The sequence below is a fragment of the Terrapene carolina genome, unplaced genomic scaffold (genome assembly GCF_002925995.2).
Source record: "Terrapene carolina triunguis isolate 2854851 unplaced genomic scaffold, T_m_triunguis-2.0 Scaffold62, whole genome shotgun sequence".
In the NCBI taxonomy this organism is placed as follows: domain Eukaryota; kingdom Metazoa; phylum Chordata; order Testudines; family Emydidae; genus Terrapene; species Terrapene triunguis.
In genome coordinates, this window is record NW_020664413.1 from 8487592 (window position 1) to 8510013 (window position 22422).

Here is a 22422-nt window from a genome sequence, read left to right on the forward strand (position 1 = left end):
GGTGGGCTGGTTAAAAACAGACTGTTCTGATTTGCGTTAGGTGTGCAAATAATGCAAGATGCTTCTGAAAAGCTCTTTCTAGCAAATTATTTCCAATAAGGATCTAAGTTAGGGTGACCAGATGTCCCGATTTTATAGGGACAGTCCCGATTTTTGGGTCTTTTTCTTATATAGGCTCCTATTACCCCCCACCCCGGTCCCGATTTTTCACACTTGCTGTCTGGTCACCCTAATCTAAGTACATGTATGTTTGTTTGTTTCTCTCTCTGTGTCAATAGAGAAAGACATATATAAATAGCTCTTTGATATTGTGGTATTATATATGTAATCTAGAAATATCTCATAGAGACACAGTGCTCAGCATGCCTGAGTCTGCTCCCATTTGAAGTCAATGGGAGTTATACTTGTTGACGTCAATGGGAACAGAGTTAGATTGTTGCTGGGTGCATTCAGAAACCCTACCTATGGACATCACTATAATTCTATCGTTATCTAACATGATAATACACTATCCAATTAAACCTCTGCACTTGGGAAATGTACAATGTGAAAATCAGGTTGGCTCCAACTATCCAGGAAAAGTATCCCAGCTACACATCATCTCTCGTGTATTTGATGGGGGTGGGTGTGACGACCACCTTTCCAAAGAATGGTAGATTAGGCAGTGAGGTTCCTACCAAGTAAGGTCTTCCTAAATCAGAGTTACGATCAGCTGTCTCACAGTGCAGCACTCGACAGCACCCTCGCTGCAGAGAGGCAGACTATTACAGCTCTGAGCTGAGTGGTATTAAGCAGCTATAATAAAGGGTAAAACTAGCACATTTTGTTTTGATCAGGAAACCACTATGCCCTCGCCTGTTCCAAAAGAAAGTTTCATTCAGGTTCTGAATTTGGCAAATGACAGTATTCATGTGAAAATCCAAGGCCAAGACTTATTTCACCAACCCATTGGGGCTTTTCAGGTAAGAATATATTTTGGGATTAAGGGCCTGATGCAGAGTCCATTGAAACCCAGGGCTGGCTCTGGCTTTTTTGCCACCCCAAGCAAAAAAAAAAACAAAAAAAAAAAACGGGGGGGCCAGAACGGGAAAGCAAAAAAAACCAAAAACCTGTGGTGCGGCCGGAGTGGCAAAGCAGGGAAAAAAAAAAACCTGAACCGCGGCCGGAGCCAGGGTGCAGGGGGACTCCCTGCACTGCAGACATGCCCCGGTTAGCGGGGGGGGGAGCGGGAGGGAGCGGAGGGAGAGAGAGAAGAGGGGTGGCCAGGGCTTCAGCGGGGTGCTCGTCACGCGGCCCCGACCACCGCGCCGCCTGCCGGGAGGGCTCTGCGCCACTCCGGTCAGCGGGGAGGGAAGGACGCGGGCTGCCCTGCCAGGCTTGCTACAGACCTGGCACAGCTGGGGCAGACGGAGCACACAGCCCGCTCCCAGCAGGGCGCTCCCCTCCTCCGTGCCGCCGCCCCCTGCAGGGCGGCCAGATCGGCGAACAAAATAAAAAAAAACAAAAACAAACAAACAAAAAAAGCGGCCGTGCCACCCTAGGATTGGGTGGAATGCCACCCCGTAGAATCTGCCGCCCCAAGCACGAGCTTGCTCGGCTGGTGCCTGGAGCCGGCCCTGTTGAAACCAAAGAGATTCTTTCCAGGGTCGTCCATGGGCTTAGATGAAGCCCTTAGACAGTGGCAGTAGGAGTGTAATGGCACCTCAAATAATGTATGCAGCAAATATTAGCCCAAATTTATATTCTCCTGAATTGAATACATCCCACATAGACTTCCTAATTCACAGAAAGCTCAGGTGTCATCTCAGCAGGCTCCCATTTGAAAGAGGAAGCATTCACACTCCCATATGTTTAGAGACTCAGAAAGCTGTTACCTTGCACTCCCTGAGCCAGCCCTGCCTGGGAGGAGGGCACGGAGCCGCCTTCTAGAGACAGAGCACTGTGTCTTCGGTGGCAAAATTTAAACAGAGCTTTTTGAGTTGCATTTAAGCAGAAGATGAACAGATGGCTAATTGCATTCACCTATAACTAGGAATAAAGGATAATTGTCCCAGGATGAACATGTGCAGGAGGGGGGAAAAAAAAACCCACATTCAGTCTGCATCTCTCATTGCTTAGACGTAAATCAAATGTCACTGCTGGGATTTGGATTTTAGATTTTAAATGTATTTACCTGCAAAGAATAAAAGAAAAGTAGGGGCGGGGGTTTACTTAAACTTGAACCTGGCAGCTTAGTTCTCTCTCCTTTCAGGATCCCAAGTACATTGGGTGCAGCCTCGTTAGGTGTTCAGCATGGTAACGCATCGGCCACCAACTGTCCATAATCTTCTTTTGTAGCTATAGAGCAACCTTTCAGAAGTGGTGTGCCAAGTCTTCATTTATTCACTCTAATTTAAGGATTTGTGTGCCAGTCATACATTTTAACGTTTTTAGAAGGTCTCTTTCTATAAGTCTATAATATATAACTAAACTATTGTTGTATGTAAAGTAAATAAGGTTTTTAAAATGTTTAAGAAGCTTTATTTAAAATTAAATTAAAATGCAGAGCCCCCGGTTTGGTAGCCAGGAACCAGGCAGTGTGAGTGCCACTGAAAATCAGCTTGCGTGCCGCCTTCGGCACACGTGCCATACGTTGCCTACTCCTGCTATAGAGTTTGTTGAGTGGCACAACAAGCCCAGGGGAAGATCTGTCCTGCAGTAGCAGCAAGCACAGAGAGAATGCCCTGAGCAGTGGGTAGTATTAAACCTGGAGGAGTCGCTCTGAGCTCTGGGTAGACTAGCATCAAGCACATAGGTCAACATAGGCCATTTACCAAGAAGGCTGGGATGCTTTCAGCTAACCTTAATCCCCCACTCCCAATTAATCTGTCTCTACAACTTTCCTGGAAGTCAGAATGAGATTGCAGTTCCCCAGGAAGAACTTGATCTTTTCTCTTATGAAGAAAATATGTAACAGCCTGTTTTCTTTTTGCAGGACCCAGCTGAGTATTCAAAATTAATGCTGAATGGAGCACAACAAAACCTTGGCTTTGAGCTGCAGTCCCAAGGATCAGTGTCCACATTTTACCACACCGTGCAGGAAAAGTCAGTATACAGCTTAATTGTCTACAAGTCAGAGGGAAACCTATCAAGCCACTTAGTAAGTGAAGACTGAAGTGTAAATACAGTATTAATTCAATGGCTGAGATGATACAGTGGGGTAATGGGTTCATTACTTCATTCGCTCAGTTGCAGAGTCTGTCTGATTGCGCTCAGATGCTGTAAACTTGACTTTACAGTTAGCAGCATTGAATCTGTGCTCAGTTCTGAGGGTGATTAACGAACTAGCAGATTTTATGGCATCAGTGTTGCTGGGCCCTGTTTAAACTGGTGAATGCTGCAGCAAGAGAGCAGAATAGTGCCTGCCAGGCAGCAGGGCCGCAGAAGATAGCGTCTGAGCTTCTATACAGCAATGACGTTAAAAAGAGACTCTGGGGCCAGGCATAGAATGAAAACATCAGTGGAATGTTTGTAGGTTTAGTTATTACAAGTCTACTAAAAACACACAGAAGGCCCATTTGCTTTACTGAACAGAACAAATGATTACGCTAGCTTCTCTCTGCGCCGGCAGCAGAGCCAGCTTGGTGTGCAGTTTCGGGAATTGCTGCAATGGCCTTGGAGATGTATATTGGACACTATGGGCCAGATTCTGATCACCTACATGAAGCCAAAGAAACTCCATTGAAGTGAATGGAGGTACTCCAGATTTGACCAAGGGGTAAATGTGATCAGAATCTGACCTCGTGTTGAAACACGCTTCCTCCTGGGATTCCTCAGCCTTGTCACTCTGTGTTGCCAGCCCCATGCATTCGAATGCTCAGAATCACAAGATTGGCTGAAAAATCAGGAGATTATAAAAAACAATCAATTTGCATCTGAAGTTCATTTTCTTGGTCTTTCTGGGTTTTGGAGCCTTTGGGCTGCATTCGGGTCCCGTTCTCAAGCTTTTCTCCACAATCGTGAGCACTAGAAACTCGCTTTAAAAAACCCCCCAAAACCTGCAACTCTCATGAGATCTCTTGATTCCAGAAGCTGGGGCTTTAAGAAAAAACATCAGATACCCAAGGCTCATGATAAAATCACGAGAGTTGGCAGCACGAAACTCTTGTAATCTTCTCCCTTAAAAGAATAAAGTAGTACTATGTTGGCTTGCGGGCATGTGCTCGGAAGAGCTTCGAGAGCAGCTCTGAACATGCCAGGATTCAGTGCTCCTCAGCATCGCTTGTAAATTTTAGGGCCAGCTTGGCACCTTTGCTGCAAGCCCTACACTGTGCCTGGGGGCCTGGAGTTATCCGGGACAGCCACAAATTCAAGAGAAACATGGGAGGAACAAGGCAAGGCTGACTGTGAGATTGAGCTCATCACCTAGGCAGCATCAGCTGACAGGGCTGCTATGCAGCCTCAGTTGGAATTTATACCTGTCCCAGACCCCAGTGGCAGGACCCGGGGGGCAGGGTTTGCACTCAGAGAGAGTCACGCTTCAGAGCTGTATCTGACCCTTATTTTTCTAAAGCCTGGGGTCCAAGTGATACTCTTGTTTACACTGCAGGCAATGGGCCAGCTTTCTCCCTGGCTACATTGTATGCTGTCAGTGGAACTGTACTGCTGGCACTGAGAGCAGGACATATCTCATCGTCGTGAGGGACTGCTGGGTTTGCCCATTGCTGACATGGGTCTGTGGGGCTTTCCTCGGGCGAGACAGCCTGGAGACGCTTTCTGTGATGTTCTCCCATCTTTGGAGCCCCTGAACTGTAGATAAAGAAAGTAACTGCTCTAGGGTGCATTGATTACAGCCAATAATAATTTAACTGGCCTGCCCCACTAAAAGGCAATGTTATTTCCCATGTATCCACCATTTAAATAAATGCCGTTGTTATTTATTATACATGTGTTTACTATCCATTATGACTGTTTATTATGTATAGAGCAGCAGACAGCACCAAAAACACGATAGGCATTTTATAGGCATGTCAGAAGACAAAGTCCTTGCCCTGAGAAACTCAGTCTAATCTAGAGAAAGAAGTGTGTGTGGTGGTGGGGGATGCAAAACGTTTGCACTACGTTGAGATAAACCCATATTCTGATCACCTTGTGCATGGTATGGGCCACATCCTTGGCTGGTGTAAATTGGCATAGCTCCATTGACTTCAATGGCCACAGAACATCAATGGACCTACGCTGGCTGAGGATCTGTCCCTACGATTTTATTACCCCTTTGGGTAGGGACCGTGTTTTCCTCTGTCTTTCCCAGCCCTGAACACAGTTGGCCTTCCTCAAATAAAAAGAGAGAATATAATTAATCTTAGAATTGCTGCTACGCTTCTCATCTCCAGGGTGTATTTGCGTACCCTCCATGTGTCCCCTTTGGGGGTCCTAACAGGGAGCTGCATAGAGTGATCATAAAATGATAATTAAATGAAGAGTCACAACAATGATTCAAGGGCTGGAGAAAATGCCTTATAGTGAGAGACTTAACAAGCTCAACCTGTTCAGCGTATCCAAATGAAGATGAAGAGGGGCTGGATTACAGTGTATAAGCACTTTCACAGGGAGAAAACACTGGATACGAATGGGCTCTTTCATCTAGTGAAGAAAGGCATAACAAGAACCAATGGCAAGAAGTTAAAGCTGAACAAATCTGAATTAGAAATAAGGCACAGACTTTTAACAGTGGGAAGAAACTACCAAAGGAAGTGGTGGGTTCTCCATCTCTTGATATCTTCAGACCAAGACCGGATGCCTTTCTGGGAGATATGCTTGTGTCAAACATAAGTTATTGGACTCAATACAGGGGTAATCGAGTGAAATTCTATGGCCTGCATTACTCAGCAGGTCAGACTAGCGGATCTAATGGTCCCCTCTAGCCTTAAAATCTATGAACCCTGCCCCCATTGGAGTCAATGGGAATTTGGCCATTGACTTCAGTGGGGTCAGGATTTCATCCCTAGGGCCTGAATCAAAGCCTATTGCAGATTCCCATTGACTTCAGTGGGCTTTCCATCAGGTTCCTAATTCCCCTGATTTCTACATTTTCCCCTGCACCTCGTTTGAAAGGCAACCATAGTAATTGTTTATTTGATTTATTTCTAGATTGCAGACATGGAAACAAAACCAGCCAAGGGGCTGATGGCTGTCAGGTGGGAATTGCTTTGGGGTTGATTGTATGGTGCTGTCTAATGGGGTTTGGAGATAATGGAACTTGGATGCCCTTCTCAGCCAGAGTTTGAATCCAATCAATATTCCTGAGTGAAAGGAGGCTTCAGGTGTCAGCCACTTTGGCTCAGTCCCTGGTGAGCTGTAAAATTCCCATCACACTTGCCAGGCAGAATCAGGTATTACTAGCAGTCACCTCCTAAGAAGTTCAGAATTGAGATGGCAAAAAAACAAAAACAAAACAAGAAAACAACGGCTTTCTTGTCACTTTGAAGAGGAGGACACGATAGCCCTCTATTGCACCTGACCTGACAGCACCAGGAGCAAGCAGGCTGGAAAACTGCACCAGCGAACTGGGCCTGTCAGTGCTGCTCTGGAAATTGCCCAACCCACGATGATCATTCATCCCAACCCACCTCAGGCCTGATTCTCCCCTCTCCTTCACCTTGTGCAGTCGTTGACCCTTGCGGGCCTCTGTCCACAGCTACCAAACCAGAATTCTCCTTTCCAAGCGATGGCAGGGTTTGACCTCCATGTTGCTCTGGTGTAAAGGATTATACAAGGTGTCAGGCAGCAGAGAATCAGGCCCCCCAGGGATGGATTCAGTGCCAGCACCACTGCTGGGATGGCACTGAGGTGAATGGGAGGCCGTCTGCACTTCCCCTACTCAGTTTTGCCCCCGGCACATGGTTGACCTAACTTGCACCCTTGGTGGAGTTGTACAAAAGTGCTGTGTCCCAGTTCAGGGTATTTCTTCTCAGTGGTACAACTAGGGCACCCACACTCGGCTTCCAGATCCCCAGCTGTTGCCTCTCTTGGGTGGAGACACGCCTCTCTCCCTTCTGACCGGCGTATGCCCAGGCCAGACAGTTGCCCTAGGATACCTGCTTGTTTTCTCTTCAGAGATGGATAGCAGCATAATTGCTACCGATATGTCACCACACAGCTCTTTCTAAGCCAGCCTTTGTTCCTAAGGTGAAAGCAGTACAGAGGAAACATATTAAAACCCGTGAAAGAACCTCCACGCAGGTTAATAAGCTTCCCAGAGTTCATCCCAACTCTCATGTGGGTTCTGGCAAGTGCAGTCTTTTCATACCTCGCCCGAGGGGCATCCTTGTGGTTACAAGTTCATCAGAGCTTCAGATCAGAACAAGCACACGATCTTATGAGGCCCTAGTAGGTCAAGTCCTCCCAATCCTCTCTTAAGGACTGGGGCCCACCAAGGACCAGGGGTCCTGGTCATGTGCTGGATCAGGAAGAAGGCTCAGTCTATCTAAACCCTGGTTGGTCTCTGGAGAATCCAGTTTGAACGAGTATGTGCATTTGTCCCCAGGGGGGTGACATCAAAGAGTTGATAACGGAGAAAGTTCATTAGCCTCCCCTCTCCCTACTATAGCAGGTACATACAATGTCACAACAACACATACACAATGGCATTTTTAATACTGCGTACCCCAAAGGTGTTAACCCTAATTCAATAAGGTTTAACTTAAATCCATAAGATTTGTTCAGTACATTACAGGATACTGACAATCTGTCACATGCTGATCTGCCCCGGCTGCACCCCCTTTCCTCCCGCTTCCTTCCTCCCATCTCCAGAACGCCCAGCCCCAGGCCTGCCCTGGCCTGCCCCTCGTGCCCAGGCTGCTACAGAAGCAGCACCAAGTACTGTAAAAGAGGGTACTGATTTCAAACTCCGCAGTGCAAGTCCCTATTGGAAGGAAGGTATGAAGAAGAACCTCTCTGCTGAAGGCATACGTTACTCATGGCCAGATAGCTTCGTGCACAGCCCCAGTAGAGTGTATCATTCATTGCCTTGTGGGTTAGCTGAATCTAGTAGCACTTTCATAATCACTGTCAGTAGTGATTGAACATCACAGGGAGATATGCTTAGTAGAGCTGATCAGGAAGTTTTTTATTTTCCTGGGGAAAATTCTGACAAAGTGAAAAAGGTTTTCAGTTTTCATTGAGTTTTTTTCTTTAAAATTTTTGAAAACATTTGGTTTGGTTGTTTTTTTGGCAAATAAGACAGTTTAAATTTTTTTTTCCAGTTTTTGGCAACTGAAAAATTTCAACTGTTTGAGCAAACATTTTTGCTTTTACTGAGACTTTTCTCCTGACCACCTAAATTTTTTCAGTTTTTGGCAACTGAAACAACATCGGTTTTTCAATGAACAATCCAAAATATTGTGTCGAAAAAGACATTTCTATAGACACTTCCATGTAGATGAAAAAGCCATTTTTTGTTTTAAAAAAATTATAACCAGCTCCAATACTTAGGCCTGATCTGCACTTAAATGTTTTGCTGAAATAGCCATGTCTGTTAGGAGCGTGAAAAAAAATCACACCCCTGACCAACATCAAAATGCAAGGAAACACACTAGTGTAAACACAGTCATACTGGCAAAAAGGTCCTTTTGCTGGTATAACTTATTTCACGCGGAACTGGTATAAGCTATCCCAGCAAATGCACTGCCAGTATGAACTGCATGTCGACTTGCCAGTACAGCTACACTGGTAAACCCTTTCTAGTGCAGGTAAGGCCTAGTTTCCTTGGAAGAGGTCAAATCTCCTCTTGGAGCGGCCCTGCCGGTCAGTCCATGAAAGTGTCTCAGCAGAGATTGCCTGCAAGTTCTAACAGCCAGTTCATAGGGGAGAAAGGGGGTGCAGTGGCAGTCAACTCTGGGGGAAATAAGGGGTTAAATTATATGAGGGTGGGAACCAGTAATCATAGAATGAATAGGTGGGCAACAGCCCAGGCTTAAATGTTGGTATCTGGCAGGCCATAACAATTAAAAGGTAAAAAGTGCATTAGGCGAGATTGAGTGGCTCATGTAAAATATCTGGTGCTGTATTTCTCTGGACTGATATGACACCATAATAAAATATGGCTTCCTTGCAGGTTCATTAATGCTTTGGACCAAGATGTCAACGTCACCATTGGCAGAGAGCAGATCATCAGTGTTAATAAGAACTACAGTGTTTCAGATTACACAACGTTAGAGAGGGGAAAGTAAGATTCCTTAACTCGGCTAAAGCCTACATCTGAAGTTCATTCCCCCCTCTGGCTAGGTGGGGCTTCTCTCGGGCTGATACGAAGGTCCTTTAGCACCATCTCCCAGTTTGCTCACTACGTTTGTAAAAGCAGACACGTCGGCCAAGTGGAGAGCAGAACAAGAGTCTTGTCCCATTCGGATAGACTTGGAGGGAAGCAGTGTTGTTACTCCATGCCGTGTCCAGCAGATCAAGGTCCTTTTGTATGATCTGTAGTCAGATTAATTCAGCATCTGGTCAATGCCAAGACTAGCTCTTTCTCCAAGGCTGTTACTGCTTGGGATAGATGATTAGGATACTGTAGGCTATTCAATCCCCCTAGTCCACTTCAGGAGTATTTTTAATGGCTGTGTTCTGTGCTCTTTGTCTATGAAACTAACCAGGAAATACTGTACTTTGTCCTTGTATCAAGATACAATGTACAATGCAAAACTGAAGCTAAGGAAGTCACCCTGGACCTAGGCCTGCTTGACTTCGGAGCATCGTACACCATTGTTATAAATAACGTAAGTTACTCTTTTATTTTAACATGTTGTTTCCATGCTGCATTCAGCCCGTATCTGTCACTGCTCTTGCTCTTCCACTGGCAACTGTTAACTATTCCTTTGCCCTGGTAGGAATGGGGGAGTAGCCATTTAAAGGCATGAATTACATGTGGGTCAATGGGAGTTTAAGGAAGATTTTTGATACCCACCCATGTGAATTAATGCAGCCTGCAGCCATCCCACCACAAGCTGTCATTCTGTCAGATAAGGGGTAAGGCCTGGCCAGTACATTGGATGGGAACCCTCCCAGGAAAACCATGTGATCCATGAATTGCTCTTGGCAATTCCACTAAGCAACATTGTTTGCACTGAGTTAATACTGTACTAGGGGGCGCTGTGCTGCTGGAAACACCATCTTTTGGATGAGGCATTCTGGTCTTGTCTACATGTGGTCACTGAAATACTGTCCTAATGGAAACCCCTTGCCCGCATCACTTTACAGAATCATTCTACCATGTCCCCAGACCTAACCTACCAATTTTTAGGCCAATACAACATGTCTTGTGGATTTTAAATGGGGTCAGGGACGGGTGCAAAACGGTGAGTAAGGTTGGAAAGACCTTTCTCTGTCCTTCCAGTCCTCAGCTGGGGTCTGTGTAGTAAATTTGGGCTGTAACCAAGGAAAGCCTTTATTCTTAGCTGGTTTAGAGTAATGGAAAGGAAGGGTTTCATGAATAAAACACCCCTTGCTGGGGTTTGAGCACCTTCTGAGCCATGCAGATCCTTTTGACTGATTGCCCCTGCTCAGATCTTCTGTTCTGTTCTGGTTGGCAAAGGCTAAGTATATAAATGTGATCAGATCAGTTACTATTTAAGCCTTTCCAGTGCACAGCCATACAGCTAAACCAGGTCTGACAGGACACACTGCTTAGCTGTCCTCTCTGTCTCTGACCACAACCTTGTGATTCGGATAGCAAAGTGCCGTTAGCTACTCCCTGGTAATAAAATCTCCCTATTGAGTAATTAATAGGCTCTGTCCATGTCTGGAAAGCCCAATGATCTAAAGAAAAAACTGCAACCACAAAATAACTAGCCGCTGCTAGAATGGGGCATAGAATCCTAGGGGGAATAGACATACGCTGTCATCTTTATGAACAGGGATTTATGTAGCTAACCCATAAATGCTATCAGGAGTCACACTCACCCAGTCCTTGAGAATATACTCTTAAGTCTGTCTCTGAACTCCAAGCATTCCAAACGTTATGCATTAATCTTTGATATGCCAAGGGCCTCCTATCTGCATTTGCCACAATAAATAACAGCATCTTTTTGCTCAGATAACTTTTACAATTTTGGTTACCTTAACAACCTCACTCCGGTTCTACAAATCAGCAAATGGATCTTAGCCTATTTGTTTATCCTCTGCGAAGGGATGTTTTTCTTATCTCTGCAACTCATGTTATCAGTAGTGTGATTAAGTAAAAGTCATTTTATAGTGTAAATAATCACGTTGGAATGAGCTGACTCAGATATATGCATAATGCTGCCCTCTACTGGATGGAATCAGGACTGCTCAGCTTCAGCTATGTATCATAGGCCCTGACAGCTAATGGTGTTTCTCGTTCATTTTAAATGGTAGAGGTCTGTGCTTTGGAGGCACGAGAATTTGGATTCTATCCCTATTGTCAGTGCTATGCAGAAGAGTAACATCTGTGTAGTCCTAAGTGGACACAGATTCATCATGATATATTGGGCCAGATCATCAGCTGTGTAAACTGGTGCAGCTGCATTGACTTGAATGGAGCGACATTGGTTAGCACTAGCTCAGGCCCAGCCCATTATTTTTAGGGTAGATGTTGCTCTTCCTAGACTGAGGATACTGAACTTAAATTAGCCGTGCTGTGCAGGGGCACCCCCCCCACTCTGGTGGAGAGGAGACTCATGAGCTCTTCTGGGCTTGTTCAGCACTAATGAGGCACACCTGTAAAGCTAGCTCTGCCTGTGGGGGAGGGGAGTGGGGAGTTTAAAAAGGGAAAACCTGCCACAGGAAGGGGGTGCTGAACAGTCAGAGACTACTGACCACGGAGAGAGATCAGCCAAGAGGAACACAGGTGCTGGTCTCACCATCCCTGGAACTGCATGGACCAGCTGTAGAGCAGAATGCCCCAAGAGGAGGGGCTGGAGGTAGATTTTTAATTAAAGGCAATAGACCTGCTGAAAGCCCAAGCCCAAAGGGCTGACTTGTGAAAGACTGCCACCTGTGCCTTCCTTTCTTTTCATCTGGATTCTCATCTCATAAGGAAAAGAGAACATAAGAATGGCCATACCGGGTCAGACCAAAGGTCTGTATAGCCCAGTATCCTGTCCTCTGACAGTGGCCAGTGCCAGGTGCCCCAGAGGGAATGAACAGAACAGGTAATCCTCAAGTGATCCTTCGCCTGAGAAAAGGTCCTTGTTGTTGTTGTTGTTCGTTTGTTTGTTTTGCTTAGAGAACCCCTTGTATTCTATGAATGGAGGTAGAGGGGACATAAACAACTTGAAGTGGGGGTTGGTGGGGACTCAGGGGAGCCCTTAACCCCCCCCCCCCCACACACACACACTTACTTTTATTTTTAAAATGTGCATTTGGGGGCTTTCTTATTTGGCAAAAGAGATTGCACCCCTTTGCACACAAAGACCAATTGTTTCCATGTATTCCCACAAATCTATAGCACAGAAGAACAGAAATCAACGTGGCTATTTTTTGTTTACTTCCTATTTTTGCCCTCCATCAGTAAGGGGCCACTAACACAAAACCCATGCGCTATAAACAAAGACATTTCTTGACCTACGTTATTAAGACCACCCCTTAAAAGACTAAAAATGCAAGAGTTTCCCAAACCCTTTGCTTTTTTTTTCTCTTTCCTTCTTTTTTTTTTTTTTTTTTTTTTTTTTTGCAGCATTTCTTTCAGCTTGGACACTGAAAATCAAGGATGTTCATTTCACTTTTGTTTATCCCCACAGTGATTGGCCAATATTGTACCAATGCATAAAAATAACAAACTAGCCCCAAGAGTTTCAGCAGCTCTTCAAGTAGATGGGTATTGAGGGAAGCCACAGGCGGCTGGAGAGATGGCCAGTCATGACCTAACCAATTGCAGGGCCGCCCAGAGGATTCAGGGGGCCTGGGGCAAAGCAATTTTTGGGGCCCTTTCCATAAAAAAAGTTGCAATACTATAGAATACTATATTCTCGTGGGGGGCCCTGTGTGGCCTGGGGCCTGGGGCAAATTGCCCCACTTGCCCCCCCCCCTCTGGGCGGCCCTGAGCAATTGGGACAAAGCCTGGCATTCTCACTCAGTTTCTTCAAAAGGGAGTTTAGCTTGAGTAATGACCAAGTGGAGGCTTTGGAATCTGGCCCCATTGTTTGCTCCTTCCTATCAGAGTGAGGGAACGAGTAACACCTTGCAGCAGTACCAGGTTGGACAATGGATTCAGCTCATGGTTGTGCTCATGGTATACGAGGCCCTCAAGAATTGTTGTCCAAGGTACTTGAATGATCATCACTCATACGCTGTCCTTTCTGGGCTGTCCACGTTCATCTCTATTGCTCTATCCCCAAGCGGACAGGAATGGGGCAGGGCATGCTCAGTTCAGGGGCTCTATCTATCGAACTCTGTCCCTGACCACAGTCCTGCTGTGGCTGTCTCTTAAGGCTCTGTGCAAGGCCTTCCCATCTGGCTGAGATCATCTTTGACCTTCCTGACCTCTCCATTTTACCATCGCTTCCCCTCTGGGCAAATTTGTTTTTTTTCCTATAGCCTGAGTGGCCATTTCTCTCCAGACCCAGCTCAGTTCTAATTATTACTATGAATTGTACAGCACCCAGATCCCCTGTGATGGGTGCTATATAAATAAATGAACTACACGCCATGTATGGCATGTTAGCGCGGTTAAACGGTAAGATGTAAATCGCTAGGGACGCTGTCTCCATCTGGCTTTCATCAATCTCCAGTTATTTTAAGGGGTTAGTGACATTTCTTTGGGGACTAGTGAGCACAGAAATTCTTCTCCCCACTTTTAGCCTTCTAAAATACACTCTCTCGATTTGCCTCCCTTTAGGGTGATTAAGTGCATCTTCTCTTCTACATAATATGCTTCCTGAAAGCAGAGTTTGCTGTTGACTTTAAGTCAGTGTAGCCCAGTGTTTTCTTGGCTACCACTCAAATCTTTCTCTCTCTGAATCGGAGCAGATTTTACTGCAATCTAGGAAAATAAAATAAAAACATTGTAAATGAATTTACAATAGATTCATAGATTCATAGATTCATAGATTCTAGGACTGGAAGGGACCTCGAGAGGTCATCGAGTCCAGTCCCCTGCCCGCATGGCAGGACCAAATACTGTCTAGACCATCCCTGATAGACATTTATCTAACCTACTCTTAAATATCTCCAGAGATGGAGATTCCACAACCTCCCTAGGCAATTTATTCCAGTGTTTAACCACCCTGACAGTTAGGAACTTTTTCCTAATGTCCAACCTAGACCTCCCTTGCTGCAGTTTAAGCCCATTGCTTCTTGTTCTATCCTCAGAGGCTAAGGTGAACAAGTTTTCTCCCTCCTTCTTATGACACCCTTTTAGATACCTGAAAACTGCTATCATGTCCCCTCTCAGTCTTCTCTTTTCCAAACTAAACAAACCCAATTCTTTCAGCCTTCCTTCATAGGTCATGTTCTCAAGACCTTTAATCATTCTTGTTGCTCTTCTCTGGACCCTTTCCAATTTCTCCACATCTTTCTTGAAATGCGGTGCCCAGAACTGGACACAATACTCCAGCTGAGGCCTAACCAGAGCAGAGTAGAGCGGAAGAATGACTTCTCGTGTCTTGCTCACAACACACCTGTTAATACATCCCAGAATCACGTTTGCTTTTTTTGCAACAGCATCACACTGTTGACTCATATTTAGCTTGTGGTCCACTATAACCCCTAGATCCCTTTCTGCCGTACTCCTTCCTAGACAGTCTCTTCCCATTCTGTATGTGTGAAACTGATTTTTTCTTCCTAAGTGGAGCACTTTGCATTTGTCTTTGTTAAACTTCATCCTGTTTAACTCAGACCATTTCTCCAATTTGTCCAGATCATTTTGAATTATGACCCTGTCCTCCAAAGCAGTTGCAATCCCTCCCAGTTTGGTATCATCCGCAAACTTAATAATCGTACTTTCTATACCAATATCTAAGTCGTTAATGAAGATATTGAACAGAGCCGGTCCCAAAACAGACCCCTGCGGAACCCCACTCGTTATGCCTTTCCAGCAGGATTGGGAACCATTAATAACAACTCTCTGAGTACGGTTATCCAGCCAGTTATGCACCCACCTTATAGTAGCCCCATCTAAATTGTATTTGCCTAGTTTGTCGATAAGAATATCATGCGAGACCGTATCAAATGCCTTACTAAAGTCTAGGTATACCACATCCACAGCTTCTCCCTTATCCACAAGACTCGTTATCCTATCGAAGAAAGCTATCAGATTGGTTTGACATGATTTGTTCTTTACAAATCCATGCTGGCTGTTCCCTATCACCTTACCACCTTCCAAGTGTTTGCAGATGATTTCCTTAATTACTTGCTCCATTATCTTCCCTGGCACAGAAGTTAAACTAACTGGTCTGTAGTTTCCTGGGTTGTTTTTATTTCCCTTTTTATAGATGGGCACTATATTTGCCCTTTTCCAGTCTTCTGGAATCTCTCCCGTCTCCCATGATTTTCCAAAGATAATAGCTAGAGGCTCAGATACCTCCTCTATTAGCTCCTTGAGTATTCTAGGATGCATTTCATCAGGCCCTGGTGACTTGCAGGCATCTAACTTTTCTAAGTGATTTTTAACTTGTTCTTTTTTTATTTTATCTGCTAAACCTACCCCCTTCCCATTAGCATTCACTAGGTTAGGCATTCCTTCAGACTTCTCGGTGAAGACCGAAACAAAGAAGTCATTAAGCATCTCTGCCATTTCCAAGTTTCCTGTTACTGTTTCTCCCTCTTCACTAAGCAGTGGGCCTACCCTGTCTTTGGTCTTCCTCTTGCTTCTAATGTATTGATAAAAAGTCTTCTTGTTCCCCTTTATTCCCTTAGCTAGTTTGAGCTCATTTTGTGCCTTTGCCTTTCTAATCTTGCCCCTGCATTCCTGTGTTGTTTGCTTATATTCATCCTTTGTAATCTGTCCTAGTTTCCATTTTTTATATGACTCCTTTTTATTTTTTAGATCATGCAAGATCTCGTGGTTAGGCCAAGGTGGTCTTTTGCCACATTTTCTATCTTTCCTAACCAACGGAATAGCTTGCTTTTGGGCCCTTAATAGTGTCCCCTTGAAAAACTGCCAACTCTCCTCAGTTGTTTTTCCCCTCAGTCTTGATTCCCATGGGACCTTACCTATCAGCTCTCTGAGCTTACCAAAATCCGCCTTCCTGAAATCCATTGTCTCTATTTTGCTGTTCTCCCTTCTACCCTTCCTTAGAATTGCAAACTCTATGATTTCATGATCACTTTCACCCAAGCTGCCTTCTACTTTCAAATTCTCAACGAGTTCCTCCCTATTTGTTAAAATCAAGTCTAGAACAGCTTCACCCCTAGTAGCTTTTTCAACCTTCTGAAATAAAAAGTTGTCTGCAATGCAGTCCAAGAATTTGTTGGATAGTCTGTGCCCCGCTGTGTTATTTTCCCAACATATATCCGGATAGTTGAAGTCCCCCATCACCACCAAATCTTGGGCTTTGGATGATTTTGTTAGTTGTTTAAAAAAAGCCTCATCCACCTCTTCCACCTGGTTAGGTGGCCTGTAGTAGACTCCTAGCATGACATCACCCTTGTTTTTTACCCCTTTTAGCCTAACCCAGAGACTCTCAACACTTCCGTCTCCTATGTCCATCTCTACCTCAGTCCAAGTGTGTACATTTTTAATATATAAGGCAACACCTCCTCCCCTTTTCCCCTGTCTATCCTTCCTGAGCAAGCTGTATCCATCCACACCAACGTTCCAATCATGTGTATTATCCCACCAAGTTTCAGTGATGCCAACAATGTCATAGTTGTATTTATTTATTAGCACTTCCAGTTCTTCCTGCTTATTACCCATACTTCTCGCATTTGTATATAGGCATCTAAGATACTGGTTTGATCTTTCCTCCCGGTTTTGTCCTGACCCTCCTTTCTCTCTGCCAATATAGCCCACACTCCCTCTCGTCTCCGACCCATCTCCCAGGTCTCCATGTTCCCCACTTACCTGCGGGCTTTGCTCACCTGTCCCCGTCGAACCTAGTTTAAAGCCCTCCAATAAACCATATGGGTCCGTCTGGCAGAGGTTTAGAACAATAATCCTCTCTTGGATCTGTGCAGCGGATCGTGATTCCAGTATCTTGCACTCCTGACTTGCCCAGAATTTTGCTAGTAGAGAGGAAGAGCACAGTTCAGATCCACCTAGTGAATTCAAGGGCAGGATTTTGCTTCAATCTTTAAAGGAAAACCCGTTTTTGGTAAATTCTGCATGGAAGTCAATGTAATATAGATCTCACACTTCAACAGCTAATCAGCGTGACTTTTTATTTTCCCACTTAGACTTCTGCAAACACTATTGGAGCATGGAAGACAGAAGATATCATGGCCAACAATGTCCATATTGCTTGGCAATTGCCACAGTACCTGTTAATATCAGCCGGGGAAGTGATGTTCTCCATTACGGGACTAGCATTCTCTTATTCTCAGGTATTGTACTTGGAATTGATGGCTTGTAGTTTAGAATCCATTAGTCTTGACTCTTTTTCCTTCTTCTTCTATTCCTGCCTCTGCCACTGACTTGTAACAGGGCCTTGGGCATGACACTTAATGGTAACATCTCTGTGCTTCAATTTAAAATGGGGATAGCGATGTGTCTATCTCTCAGAAGGGGTGTGAAGCTAAATTCAGTCAAGCATTGAAAGTGCCTTGAGACCCTTGGAAGAAGGATGCTTTAGGAGGGCAAAATATTACTGGGTTGCAGTTATAAGAAATTGGGATTGTGAGGCAGACTTGGGGAAATGGTTAACGTAGATGGTCCAAATTCTGCTCTAAACTATACTCAGGCAACCTCCCTTCAAGTCAGGACTGAAACAACAAGCAGAATTTGGGTCAGTCGCTTTTTAAGGGGAAGGACCCAAATGCCATAGCATCAGTTTCCCCCAAGATGATTTTCTTCTTCTCATTTTATAGAGACAGCAGCCAAAATGTAACATGAATGACTCTGTTCACTGCTGGTGCAAGTTGGTGCAGCTCTACTGACTCCAATGGACACCAGCAGATAATTTGACCTGTTATCTAGAGGTCAAATGAGCCTTTGCTGCTACTCGTATGTAAGCCCATTGCATTTACAGCTGTGCACGCCCCCTGCCGTTATTGGGGTTACACAGGTGTAATGGAAGGGAAATTTGGGCTCTAAAAGCTTATTATTTAACTCTTTCCTGTCTTTTCAGTTGGATTCTCACTAGAGAAATGGGGGTGGTCCTTGGATGTAGAAATAGTGAAATACTGAGGAGGAATAAGAAGATATACTTACGTAGCCTCTGTGTACAGCATTGGAGTCCAGGTTTAGTGTCCCCACATTAAAAAGGATGTTGTAAATTTTAAGAGGGTTCAAGAAAGAGCTACAAGAAAACTTGCCTTGCAATGAGAGACTAAAGGAGCTCAGAGAAGCTTAGTGAAGAGAAGGCAAGAGGCAACTTGAACATGGTCAATAGGTGCTTATATGGAGAGACGGTATCTGCTACAAGAGGGCTAATCTAGCAGACAAAGGCATAGCAAGATCCATTCATCTGGATGTTGAAGTTAGATAAAGTTATACTGGGAATATGGTACACATTTTTAACCGTGAAGATCATTAACCATTGGGACAGTTTACGAAGGGATGTGGTAAATTCTCCACCAGTTGGGAGACTTTCAGTCATGACTGGGTCTCTTTCGGCTCTGATTCAACCACAGGGTATTGGGTTAGAGCGGTTGAATTGATTGGGTTGAATTCTATGGCCGGCCTGTGCTATGCAGGAGGTCAGACTAGATGATCATTTCTGGCCTTAAAATGTCTGAATCTTTGGGACTTGCAGCAGTGGGGCTAGCGGGGGCACAGGTCCGTCCCAGACATGTCTCCTTTATCCCGACACACCCCATCCTGGACCAACTCGACACACATCCTGGAAAGCCCCTGTGCTCATGACCCAGGCGCTGCGTTAGACCAGAGGTGTGCTCTGCTTGGAGGAATGGGGGACAATTAAGTGTGCAGCCCCTTGGTAACCACTTTGCACCCATGGACCTGGCAGAAAGTGGCCATGGTAGAGAAGAAGATTCCTCCCACCTCAGTCCTGTTTCTCTCTGTAGAGCACCCACCCCTCCACACACCTGTAACCCAGGAAATAACAGGGAAAGAAAGCAACTGAACACGAAAACCAAGGAAAACCCACTTATCAGGCCTCTGCGTTGTTATTTTCAGGCTCCTGTCAGCATGAAATCAGTGCTCCAGGCAGGCTGGCTGCTCACCGTGGCCTTTGGAAATGTCATTGTGCTCATCGTTGCCCAAGCAGCGCCGCTGGAGCAGGTATGGCTTTGAATATTACTGACCACGTTCGAACCGGGGTCAGGACATTGGCAGAATCCCAAGACCGGCTCTCTGCTAGCAAAGCATTTGGTAGATTTAGGGCCCGGTTATTTTCTTTCCAAGCACTCAGCAGCCTCATTGGCCGCAGCGGGAGCAAGGGGTTCTCTGCACCCCCGCAAATCAGGTGGTTCAAATCAGAGACGGGCTGAGGCTGCACTGTAATTTAATTGTTCCGTAGCGGCTGGTGCTCAGATCAAGCGGTGTCGCTGGAGCAGAGGCAGCAGGGAGCATGTGCAGAATGTTGTATATACCCTGCCTCGGTGGGCCTGAGCTGCAGTAGCCTCCCAGAAGTCTGTTATCCCTGTCTTTTGCCTCGGCTGCCTGCACTCCACTGGTGGCAGCCAGGCATACTGCAGCCTCTCGGGGCTGTGCAGCTATCTCTAGCCCCACCAGGAGATCTCTAGTGGCAGCAAAGGGTACTGCAACCTTCAGTACACCCGTCACACGACACAGCTGTGTCATTACTGGTCAGGCTGAGCCCCATTAGTCCCCAAGGGGTAGCTGTCCCTGTTGGTCTGGATCAGTCAGGGTTGGATTTGGATATGGTTTTCTGCAGACTGTCCGTATCCTCAGGGGCTTGCAGAAAAGGTTCTGGTGCAGGGCCGACGAGAGGCGGGGGAAGCCAGTATAAATTACCGGGGCCCAGCGGTCCGGAAGGGGGTCCGGGGCCCGGCTACCCTCCCCCCCCCCCCCCGTCGGCCCTGTTTAGCCAGTCCGCCCTTGCTGGGGGGCCTGAAAAAATTCTTGGCAGCCCTGGGTTGGGGTTGATTTCTAGTTAAAATTTAACACTAAATTCAAATACACGGGGAACAGAATAGATTTTTGCCTAGCCCATAAGCTGTTAGAGTGTATTCCCATTCATTGAAAAGGGTGGAAGCAGATAGGGCACACTCAGAGTGGATTCTGAGGAGAAGCCCTAATTAAACTAATTTGATCGGTCCAATTAGTTTGATCTATAATCCATCTGTTTATAATTAGCATGGTATATGTAAGGCAGGCTTGTAAGTGGCTTACAAGAAAAGTCACTCACCACTTCCATCATGAGCACGCCTGGAAGTCAAGGTACTGCTTTTAAGGAGCCACTTTAAAATGAAGTGTGATGCCCTTCGTGTTAGGCACAGAGTCCTCAGAGTTGTTCTTTTTCTTCTTCAGTGGGCTGAGTTTGTCTTGTTCGCTTGCCTGCTCTTTGCTGTGTGCATCATTTTCTCCGTCATGGGATATTTCTACATTAGCGTGGATCCCGAAGACCTGACAGAAAAAGAAGAGGAGAAAGAGATGCCCAGTAATGGAAACGTGATTAGCCTCGTTCCCCAGAAAACAAAGCTATAACATGACTGTAGGTTGGGCTGGTTGCTTTTTTTAAACAGAGCACATTAAGAGGAAGGAGGTTCAGGGGCGGGGACGGGGTTTTTTGCATTCTGGCCTCTCACTCGAAATGTATCTTTCTGCTAAATTGAAAAAATATCCCCCTTTTCCCCAAACAAGGGGTCTGAAAATTTGTATAAAACTGCCCGGGAAAGCTCCCCTAGTATTAAAGGCACTATTACAAATAAATACAATATAATTTTAAATCTGCCCGCCCTTTATAGCCAGGAAATTATTTTCTGTGACTTGGCTTTAAATCTATATGTAGCAGCAGGGGGAAGCATGTACACTGGACTCTGAGACAACACCGCTGATTTATGTAGGCATTTGGAAGAACGGGATGGAATTTACTGAAGAGCAATTTGGTGGAATGATTGGTAGGAGGTTTCTGTGTCATCAGTAAGGTCGGGAAGAGTTACGTATAATCATGGAAGATTTCATCATGTGACTTTTTTTCTGGGCATTTTGCTCCCATTGTTACATATTACAAGGGGTTTTGATTTATGGTTTCTACCTGCAGATCCACATGTAATAATGGGCAATGAAATGTTGCAGGACAAAATATCCCCCAGAAACTACCCTACAAGATGTGCACACTGCCATCTGTCTGTCTAATCCAGCGTTTCTCAACCCATGGGTCACAACCCAGAATGTATGAAGGGGTCACGAACTTTAAAAATAGATCATATTTTGCATACAATTTTTTAAAATAGATGCCTCTTGTGCTTCGCCGTATGTTAACGCTGTGCATACCAATAAAGTTATTTGAATATGCGGGTGCCACCCATTAGCCAATCAAATGCAACGTGCAAAGAGTTATGGAAAAGACTGCACTGGAGAGGGGCGTTCTTCCATCTCAGCCCCCACAGCTGACTGCCTCAGGAAGGGACGCGGTAGGCACTATTGGCCCAGCCGCCTATTTCTGCCATGTGCATGGTGTTGAAAATAGGGGGCGCTACTACCCCTGAAATGGAGCCTTACCCCGGTGGAGCAGATTACTGTCATACCAGTGAAAAAGGTCCACAGTAATTATTTTCAATGCACAGCAGTTTATTGAGAAGGGATTACACAACCGGTAAAGGGTTAGATCAAGCACATAACTCCTATGTTAGACATTAAGAGCTATACATTCCCCTTAATGAGTCTCTTTCACAAACATACACAAACGGGCCCTGCACTAGCCTCATGCAGTTCCTGCTTGGCAAACAGAGAAGGTGGTTACCAGTTTTATAGATGGCTTCTTCCTTCCAGGTCTGTTCTCCTCAGCCCTCTGGTCTGTCTCAGATTCCCTCGAGGCAAGGCCTCGGCTGCCTTGAGACCCCTCTGGTCACAATCCTACTCGAGCCCACGGAGCAGAGTTTTGGCTACTCTGTCTAGCAGTGTTGCTTCTTTAAGCATTAATTAAGGAATCCCAACAGTAATTTAATTTGCTTGATTTTTATATTTTTTCCTCAAAGGAGTCACATGTCTTAAAAGCATGCCCAGTGGGGGTGTGGTTACTAATTTTTACCTAATTAGTATTTTTAGGAGGAGAGTTCAGAGTGGTGCCAACTGAATATTACCCCACATTCACTCCCTTATCAGTCATTCACTTCAGCCCCCTGCGTGATGTCCTTCAACAGGGTCGAGATGCCCTGGTCAGCCCATGCTCCACTCAGGATGTT

At 45.4% G+C, this 22422-nt stretch overlaps 1 protein-coding gene across 2 annotated transcripts in view; it reads left to right on the forward strand.

Moving 5' to 3' along the window:
• SLC15A2 (solute carrier family 15 member 2) overlaps nucleotides 1–21522 on the forward strand; it is a 65076-nt gene extending 43554 nt beyond the window's left edge. For both annotated transcript variants that reach the window (XM_026647399.1, XM_026647398.1), the window contains 8 exons: nucleotides 837–962; nucleotides 2975–3139; nucleotides 6130–6176; nucleotides 9095–9205; nucleotides 9659–9752; nucleotides 17329–17475; nucleotides 19229–19333; nucleotides 20546–21522. In XM_026647399.1, the coding sequence (XP_026503184.1) occupies nucleotides 837–962; nucleotides 2975–3139; nucleotides 6130–6176; nucleotides 9095–9205; nucleotides 9659–9752; nucleotides 17329–17475; nucleotides 19229–19333; nucleotides 20546–20722 (972 nt within the window). In that variant the 3' untranslated portion in view covers nucleotides 20723–21522. The remainder of the gene's footprint in view (nucleotides 1–836; nucleotides 963–2974; nucleotides 3140–6129; nucleotides 6177–9094; nucleotides 9206–9658; nucleotides 9753–17328; nucleotides 17476–19228; nucleotides 19334–20545) is intronic.
• Nucleotides 21523–22422: the final 900 nt, after the last annotated feature.